Below are 9,804 nucleotides of genomic sequence, written 5' to 3' on the forward strand. Positions count from 1 at the left end.
CATTTAGAGCTACGCCTGGTCAGGGTTCAGTCCATATCGGCTCTTCCTGGCACGTGTTTCATTTCACACATGTGCGGGCTCTCGGTAGGATAAATTCCTAATGGTGGAATTACGAGGTCAGAGGGTATCCAGTTTTGACAGATATTGCTAAATTGCCCTTCATAAAGACTGTATCCGTTTACGCTCCCGGTGCAGATCACGACACGACCTCTTGCCTACCAACACACCGCACGTGCCAGCCTTTCCTGAGCCTGGCCAATCTGACAGGTGACGAGCACAATCTCTGTGCGGTTTTTAATTTGCATTTCCCTAATTACGAGTGCACTTGAGCATCTTTTCATATGGTTCAGAGCCATCTGTATAGCCTTCTCCGTGGCAGCGATGATTTGAACATGATGTCAAGGTGAAAGTCTTGCTTCTTCCTTTCTGGCAAGCTCTCCCAGCCTTCATGTGTTTGCTTCTCTCCCATTCCTCTCCTGGTGCCATGACACCTTCCCACACACGGCGGTGGTCGGAGCCACAGCCTTAGCCAAACTAGTCTCACTCTGCTGCCGGGAGCTGGGCCTGGGCTGGCGGAGATGACTTCCACAGGCAAAAGGGCCTCGTTAATTCCTGAGCAATTGGAAAGAATGAATGAATGAGTCAAGTGTTTCTTCCCCAGTCAGAGTCTTCCCTGACTCTGCTTCCCCAGACTAGCCGGTTCTCCCAGCAGTATGGCCTCAGAGATCCTTGTGGTTTTCCGTCATAGCGATTATCCCAGTTGTCAGCTAGTTAACTGGGCAACTGGTTGCACAAGGTCTGTCTCCTCTTGGCCAAAGCATAGGCCAACTTGAGAGGGGTGACCGTGTCTGTTTTGTTAGCAGGAGAATCATAGCACTGACTCAGTGAATATTGGATGGATGGATGGATGGAAGGAAGGAAGGAATGGGATGGACAGAAGGGGACAGATGGTATGAGATGGACGGGCTGGAGGAATGGATAGATGGACGGTTGGTTGGGATGGAGATGGACGGTAGCCAGGTCGAGAGGTGGGTGGATGAGTACAGAGGTGCATGGACAGAGGTATATGTGTGTGGGTGACTGAGTAGACAGACAAATGATGGACCCACCTGCGGGTGCATAGGTGGGTAGATGTGGGATTGGGGGGTAGACGAATGAATGGGTAGATGGATGGATGAATGGATAAATGAACAGGAGAGATGAGTGAACAGGCAGAGAAAGAGCCACCAGGCTAAAGGAACATCTATCTCTCCTTCAAAGGGACATCTAAGTAGGCACAGTGTGTCACTCACACACAGGCCCCACCTCCCTCCCCGCCACCATCCCCCCATCAGAGCCTGGGAAGCAGATTGTCAATGGAAGCGGGTCAGGCAGACACTGGGCATGCCCAGAGGTTAGAGCTCTCCACTCAGGCAGAAGCACCTGCCCAGTTAGTCACTCCCCAAGTACCTGTGCCACGCCTCCTGCCCAGCGATGGGACATCAGGGAAAGGGCACTTTGAACACACAGTCAGAAACTTGGCTTATTTAAAAGACTTCTTTCCACAGAGAAAAGTCAGAGTACAATTAGCCCTTGGTCACTACAGGTTTGTTTTGTTTTGGTTTGAGTATTGATAATGTAAAGGAAGGAGGGCAAGAGAATGGTAATTTCTATCGGTTTTGTCTTTGCGGGTGCCTCACACTTCCTGCTTTATAACAGGCCCTACTCCTTTCCATCCTTCCAGACACCGTGTGGGGGGGAACAGTGACCCTCTTCTACAGAGGCAGAGGTAGGCTCAGCAAGGAGAAAGGACAGACTTTCCTCAAGGCTCCCCTGCTCCTCGGCAGCAGAACCAGATTCCAACCCAGAGCCCCGGATTTCAGAGGCCAGGACCTTTCCCCTTCTTGCTTTGAGATGTCCTCAAGGCTGCATTACGAGAGTAGAGCCCCTTTCCTGGAAATTCCTAGGAGCGTGCTATGCCCCGCGCAGCGAAGCCTGTGCGCATCACCTCCAAGGAATGAAGGAACAGCTGAGCTGCGATCGCTCAGCACCTGTGCTGACTCCTCGGTCCGGGCATTTCTGCATCAGGTGCCTTCCAAGTACCCACGGCGTCCCAGCACTGACTTTGCAACCCCGAGCCACACATTTCATTGCGGCACTGACCCTCTGTGTCCTCGGTCTCCCAGGAATGAAAATGTTTGCCCTGGGCAGCTTGCAGGTTCTTTAATAACAGTCAAATGAGATGACGTGTCTATCTGTGTGTGGGTTTTGAAAAGCATAGCATGTTATGCCAATACGCAGTGTCAGTGATTAATTCTAAATCTGGACAAAGCTAGCCAGGTTTGTGTGATTCAAGAGGATCTGTGGTTAGGGCTGGGTGTGTATGTGGGTGTGTCCCTTGTCTGACAGTAGCCCCACTTTCAGTAATGTCATTTTCAAAACCAAGGGCTACAGACATCCCTGTCCACATTGTCCATGTGTGACCAGTAGAAATAGAACGTAACGGGCAGAGTGTTCACTAGGGAGGCAGACACCTCTTGTATCGGTTACCCGTTGCTGCCTAACAAATGACCCAGCACTCTGTGGCCGAAAGCAGCTAGCATTCATCGTCTCCTGGTTTGCGTGAATCCGAAATCCAGGCACACGCAGCTGGGTCCCCTGCTTCAGGCTGCAGTCAGGACACCAGCCAGGGTCCCATGGGGAAAGGCTCTGCTTCCAAGCTCGGTCACATGCCAGTGGCGGGATTCAGTTCCTCATGGGCTGTGGGACCAAAGGCCTCCATTCCTCGTGGCCAGAACCGACCCCAGCTTCCTTATCACACTGACTTCATCAGAGTGAATATGTGGGAAGAAGGTGTGAGAGCAAGACGGAAGGCCCCATCTGCTGTAACCTAATCTCAGAAGTGATGTCCTATCCTCTTTACTGTATTCCGTTCGCTTGAGGCAAGTCAGTAAGTACAGCCACATTCGGGGGAGGGGCAGGCCACACCGGATGTGAATCCCAGGAGGAGGAGATCACTGGGAGTCGTAATAGAACTCAGCCCACCACATCCCTGAAGCTGAATTCCAGCCTCACTGCTTAGCAGCTGTGTGCCCTTGGGCTGGTGGCTCTCCCTCTCTGAGTCTCGGGGGTCTGTGAGGTGTCATGAGACTGTACTTAGACGACGCCAGCAGTGCCTGGCACAGCATCTGTGCTCAGTGACGGAAAGGGCCCAGGGTCCTTACCTGTACTCCTCACCTGAACCATCCACCCAGACCTGGCCTGGCTGTTTCCTTGTTTCTCAGCTCATGCCGAACATCAAGTGCCGGGCTAGGAGATGCCCCTCTCCCATCCAGAGCCTCCTCTCTCCCGTGGGGGTTAGCTGCTGTGCTTGTGAGGGCTCTTGTCCCCAGCCCTCACTTTACCCGCCTGCTCCAAATCTTTGAGCAAGACTTGAGGAGTCTGGATGGAATTCAGGGGGCAGGGAGGGTGGCCCAGGCAACCCCAGGGGTTCACCCACCTCCATGCCCCAGGAGGCGCAGCCAGGGAGTCGTGACTGACCGTCCCCATTGACCGTAAACCCACTGATCCTACACTTCGCAGCCCAGGAGGCCCCTCCTTTCCCTCCCTCTGTAGGGGCTCATCCTTCTCTCCAGATGCTAGAAGTATCTGGAGGGATGATGACCTCCTCCCTCCTCCCACTGGGCCGCTGGGTCGACGTGTGGTCTTCAAACCTCTTTATTTGGCTCTAGGTTCCATCCTGCCTGATTCTCTGAAGAGGGGACCGTGAGCTCCCAGAGGACAGTGGTCAGGTCTTAACTATGCCAGTGTCTCCAGAATCTGCCCCCTGACCTATGTGGGAGGACCTTCCTTCATCAGCTGCATTTACAGTCCCTATTCTGTGCAGGCTCGGGACTGGGCAGTGGGAACACAACAGCGGTTGCTGCCCTTTTGAAGTTTACCGCCCAGATGATAGGCAGGACAAATGGTAAATGAGCAGTTAGAAGAGTGGTTCTCAAAGTGTGGCCCAGGTACCCCCTGGTGTTCCCTTTCACCTTCATGTGCTTGTGTAATCTTGTGTTTTCAATAGATCTTGGTTTCCATTTCTAATATGATAAATATAGCCAGATTTGACCCACATATACAAAAGCCCTTTGAGATCATCTGTGATTTTTTAAGACTATAAAGGGAAGGGGTCTTAGGACCAGAACATTTGAGAAATACTGACTGAGACATGGGAGAACCTCAGTGATTGGTTTTTTGAATGAAGGAATGAAAAGCTTCTCCTTTCCCGCTCACCTGACTCAAGTATTGAGCTTCATGTGAACACGGCTTGTGTTGCTTTCTTCTACGTAAGTACCGCCTTTTCCCAGGGAATGAGGTTAAGTCTCATTCGTTCATTGAGCGAGCATTTCCTGAGCATCTGCCATGTGCTCAGAACCTTGTTGGGAGCGTGGTCCCTGCCCTCCAGAAGCCCTTAATGCAGCGAACAAGACAGATGAGTTTGCAGATCATTCCAGAGGCGTGCGTGTGATGCTGTGAGGAGGTATCTAGAAGTGCTTAGATTTTCAGGAGACAGTAAGGCATGGAACACAGGGGACATCATGGAGAAAGGGAGGTGTGATGTCTTAAGCTAAGTCTTCTGCAAGAAGTAGGTGCCCACCAGCTGATAAGGACGGAGGAGGGGCATAAGAGCATCCCAGATAGATATTACAGCTTGCCCTGAGGCTTAGCAGTATGACTAAGCTTTGCACTGCAAGTCATCCCGTGTGTCCGTGACATTGGCTGTCCGGGAGGGAGTGATGAGGAGGAAGAGGAGAGGGCGCCATTGTGGAGGGCCTTGAGTGCCCTGGTTAGGAGTCTAAGAGAAACTGCTGGGCCTGCTGACCCCTGGGCCCTGCCCTTCAGACCATAGCAAGAGTCCGGGCACATCCTTTGAGGCTATATGTGGCCTGCTCACCTCCTGCCGCCCACTTCTTACACTCTCCTGTTGTAGCCATGTTGGCCATCCTTGAATGCCTCAATGCCTTCACATCTGAGGAGCTTGGCCCAGCTCCTCCCTTAAGCCTGGTGTGCTCTATCCCTACCCCCTCTCTTCACCCGTTCAACTCCTAAACATACTTCAGGCCTTAACACACGTCCCCCCCGCCCCCCGCCCTTGCAGGAAACCTTCCTAGATTACTCCCTGGATCAGACTGGTCCCCTGTTGCATAGGTCATCATGGAGCTCTCCTTTAACACTGTTTACAGTTAGGCAACTACTGCACATCGTGCTAGGAATGGGTTTGTAAGAAGCTTACAGTCTGGCTTGAATAATCTCTTCTGTATACTAGCCAACAATGATAGCACATTTACTATTGACCAGGCATTGTTCTAAGTGCCTTTTTAATTTCATTTTTTAAAACTTTTTAGGAAACAATATTCGGATTTTCATATTATCATTTTAAATTATCACTTTTATTTTGAAAAATGTCAAAACTACAGAGCAAAAGGACATAGAATGAACACCCTTTTATCTTTCTTCTAGATCCACTAATCATGAACATTTTGCATTTGCCTTTTCTTGATATAAATGTTTTTCCCCCTTGCCTATTGAGAATAAATTGGCGACATTTTGATTCTTCATCTGAAAATATTTCAGTGTTTATCTTTGAAGAACAAGGACATTCTCTCTCATAACTGCAATTCTATCATCACACCCAGGCAATTTAAAATTGATGTAAAATATTATCTAATGTATGGTATATATCCAGATTTCTCCACCCATCTTCAAAATATCCTGCATAGCTAGGATTCCGACCCCCCATCCAGGTTCCAAAAGCAAATCGTGTACTGCCTTTGATTATTATGTTTTTAATGTGAAGCAATCTTCCTATGAGAGGAGTACTCTTAGCAGCATTTTGGGGACCCCTGGCTGACTCAGTCAGTAGAGCATGTGAGTCTTGATCTTGAGGTCCTGAGTTTAAGCTCCACATTGAGCATTGAGCTTACTTAGAAAAAGGGGTGATTCCCTCCACTTCCTCATGACCTCTCATTTTATAGATAAGGAAACTGAGGCATTGGGAGGTTGAATCATTTGTCCAAGTGATATGGCCAGAAAGTGGGAGAACTCACTGATATTTCCAGCTTTCCTGCCTTTCCCTTAACCCCTGAGCTCTGACTAAAGGCATCTTTTAAAGATGAACAGGCAAGGGACGCCTAGGTGGCTCAGTGGGTTGGGCCTCTGCCTTTGGCTCAGGTCGTGATCTTGGGGTCCTGGGACCGAGCCCTGCATCAGGCTCTCTGCTTGGCAGGGAGTCTGCTTCTCCCTCTCTCTCTGCCTGCCTCTCTGCCTAGTGATATCTCTCTCTCTTTCTGTCAAATAAATAAATAAAATCTTAAAAAAAAAAAAAAAATGAACAGGCAAATCCTGTTCAGGTCACTCCTCTGCTCAGAGCCCTACCATGGCTCCCTACTTCTTTCCAAATAAAAGTCAAAGGCCTCGTGATGCACAGAGAGCCCCATGCAATCTGTATCCTTCCATAGCTTCTCTCACCTCATTCTCCATCTCCCTCCCTCCAGTCCCAGGCTCCACAGCACAGCAGAGATACTTCTGCCTCAGGACCTTTGCATAAGCTCTTCCCTCTGCCTGTGGCACTCTTTTCCCAGAGATCCTCAGGGCACAGTCTTCACCCAAATGTCAGTATTCAGTGAAAGTCCTCCTGGCCCCCCGTGCTGAACATAGCAGCCCTCCCAAGCACTCCCTAGCCCCTTCCCCCAGGCTTTTCTTCTCAGCACTTACCACTGATACATTCTACATTTGGGAGATTCATGGGACCAGTCATCTCCCCAAGTAGAGCACAAGCTCCATGAGGGCTGGAGTCGTCTGTTTTATTCACTGCTATGTCCCCAGCTCCTAGGACCAAGGTTGGCACATAGGGGACACTCGTCCTGCTTGCTGTCCCCACAGCACGTGTTCTGTGAGGAGTGCCTCTGCCTCTGGCTGGACCGGGAGCGCACCTGCCCGCTCTGCCGCTCGGTTGCTGTGGATACTCTGCGCTGCTGGAAGGACGGGGCCACTTCGGCACACTTCCAGGTGTATTAGGGCTAAAGGACAAGGAACCCGAGCTCCAAGTCACTCTCTGGAAGCTGGATGGCCTGCGTGATTGGGTTCGGCTCCAGGGACTTCCTGGAACACAGGCCTCAAGCCTTACTATCCTGCCTCCTGCCTTTGTCCACCTCCTTCCCTAAAGGCCCTGTGCTCCTGACCTTCACCTTTCTCTCCTGTCCTGTGGCATAGTGTGTGCATCCTCGGTGCGGCCATTCTTCCCCTGCAAGCCTCCTGTATCAGATCTGGCCTCCTCCAGGAGGCAGGGTCTCCTGCCCCCTCCAAGGGGGAAGGGACTGGTGATAGACAGGTCCTTCCTGTCGTTATTTTAACTCATAGCGACCTGATGCTGCATCCAGGGAAGGGCCTGGAGATCACTGCCTCTCCCCAGATGGCACAGGTCTGCAGATTGGAATTCACTGTGGAGCACTTCCCAAATACAAATGCAGGGCCCCACGTTGTCCCTGCAATAACTGAGTGTACCAAGCGCATTGTGCCGGCTGAGCGTCCGGCTTGTACCTCTTGTAATCCTTGCAAAAGCCCTGGGGTGGAGGTCCTATTGTTTCCTCTGTTTTACAGACGAGGAAACTGAGGCACAGAGCTCCATGTGGTCACTTTCCCAGGGTCACCCAGCTAGCAGGGGTGGACCCTCTGTCTGGCTTCAGACTCTCATCCACCATGCTCACCCGCTGCTCAGACACTATAGGCGTGGGGCCCAGCAGATGTAGCTTTTTAGAAGCACGAGAGGTGATTTTGATGCCCATCCATGGCCCAGGTGCATAGCACATTTGGTTTGGGCCCCACTGAGGATGCCAACAGGGAGCACTGGCTCTGGAAATCTAGCTGTGGCTGGATTCATGGAAAGAGTTGGTCTTTAGAATTGCCATTTTGCTGGGCTCTGGCTGGGATGCTCCATCGCATTTGGGTATCAAGAATGACCAGCTTTGGTCCCGATGCAGATTTCACTGGATCTCCACACCTGTCCCCATTTCTCTCCTCCTCCTTCTATTCTCATCCTGCCCCTCACTTAAGTCTCAGCCCGTCAACAGTGCCTGTAGCCGTCACCGTCTCCCCTGATGGCCTTGCGAGAAAAATGAACAATTCACGTTATGGATTTTTCCACAAGCCTGGGTGGTGGCGTAGAGTGCAGTCGCGGTCAGAGTTTCTGTAATCTTTATAACAGAGAGGTTGATCTCGGTAACAGAACAGCTTCTCCACCTGTGCGACCCTCCCTGCTTTGAATGTGGGAGAAGATGGCACAGGTAATCACTTAGAAGCTTCTGGAATCTTGCCTGCCCTAACCCTCTCCCCACTCTCTTCACTCACCATCAACCTCAGCACAATGGCTGGTGCCAGCGGCGTTACAGAGAAATCAGTCTTGTGGCTCAGGAGCAGATTAGCAACAAAGCCCCAGCAGAAATGGTAGGAGACTTGCTGCCATCTTGCTCTCAGCCAGTAATAAGCCCACCCCATCCCTGATAGTTTCAGGACATTTGCCCCCGTGTGCTGTCAAGCCAGGACCTTTTCCTGTGCCTGACATCCCTGGCTCTTTCCTGGTACCCAGCAAGACATCCCTCCCAGGGCAGCATGGCATCTTTCAAGCTCTGTTACTATGGCAATGGCTGCGATGTTACAATCCCACTTGCCTGGATAATCAAGTCGGAAGGGGAAGCGGAGGGAAAGGGGGCCGGGTGGATGCGGCTACTCTGGTCCCCCTGCCTTGAGGAAGAACCAAAGGGAAGCAACGGGAGCTTCTGTGGCTGGTTTTTTTTATCAGAAAGATCACTGCCTGCAGATGCCATCAAAGAGACACAAGAAACTGAAGCTGGAGAAGATTTATTAACGTGCTAGCTTGTGACAGAGTGGATAAGGCAGAATTCTGATTCCAAACTCTGCATGACTTTGGGAAGCCACTTCACATCCCCATAGCCATCTCCAGGATGATGAAACCTTGTGTGTGAATCTGCTGGAGCCAGAAAAACTAACAATTGTGGAAGGGTGGGGAAGGCACCCGTGGGTTTGCCAGTTTCACTCGTGCCACCAAAAAAATAGAGAAGAGAAACCCACATGTCTCTAACAATCTTCAAATAATGAGCCATGCCTTTGACGTTATGAACAGTGTCACACGTGGAGGATACGTGGGGGCAGGTGGGATGATTTAGTCTAGAATTTTACTTATTCATTCCCCACCCTCTGGGGGGAAGTTCCGTCTGGAGGTTTTCTTTTGGATGGGAGGAACTTCCGCCCTAAGGAGGGACAGCAGCCAGTGAAGTGTCCCAACCATCGGGCTGCATAGGTTCCCCACCATGAGGGTAAAAGCAGCCAAGGGTTGTCATTGGAAAGAAGAACATTCTCCATTGCCCATCCTGGCTCTGCAACTCCTTTGTTATAAGCAGGATTAATCACATATTGGATCGGAGTATCCTGCTCTTAATATTTTATGATTCACTGACTCAAGTTCCTGAAACTCTTGGAGATGGCCCTCTAAATGTAAAAGATTTGGGGCATAATAAATGTGAGACTAAAAAGGCAAGCTTTGGACCTGGATGGAACAGGCTCATTACCTTCATAAGAGGAGAAAGTGAGAGACGCTTGGAGGCACCAGGCACCTAAGACTTCGGGTTGGGAAAAGGACATGTAAAGTGAGTCCTGGGATCTCTCAGTAATTTTGCTCTGGGCTGAACAGAGCTGCCTTTAGCGTTTTTAATTTTCCCTTAAGTTCCCTTCTGCCAATAAATATCATCTGTCGATGAAACTTGG

The 9,804-nt window shown here is 50.7% G+C and overlaps 1 protein-coding gene across 3 annotated transcripts in view; it reads left to right on the forward strand.

Moving 5' to 3' along the window:
* RNFT2 (ring finger protein, transmembrane 2) overlaps positions 1-9,804 on the forward strand; it is a 67,641-nt gene extending 57,837 nt beyond the window's left edge. Inside the window, exon 11 of one of the 3 annotated variants that reach the window (XM_059408508.1) lies at positions 6,850-9,804. In XM_059408508.1, the coding sequence (XP_059264491.1) occupies positions 6,850-7,041 (192 nt within the window). In that variant the 3' untranslated portion in view covers positions 7,042-9,804. Of the gene's footprint in view, positions 1-3,710; positions 4,093-6,849 lie in introns of those variants that run through there. The other 2 variants (XM_059408509.1, XM_059408510.1) reach the window with 2 other exon arrangements.

The sequence above is a fragment of the Mustela nigripes genome, chromosome 8, assembly GCF_022355385.1.
Source record: "Mustela nigripes isolate SB6536 chromosome 8, MUSNIG.SB6536, whole genome shotgun sequence".
NCBI classification, from domain to species: Eukaryota; Metazoa; Chordata; class Mammalia; order Carnivora; family Mustelidae; genus Mustela; species Mustela nigripes.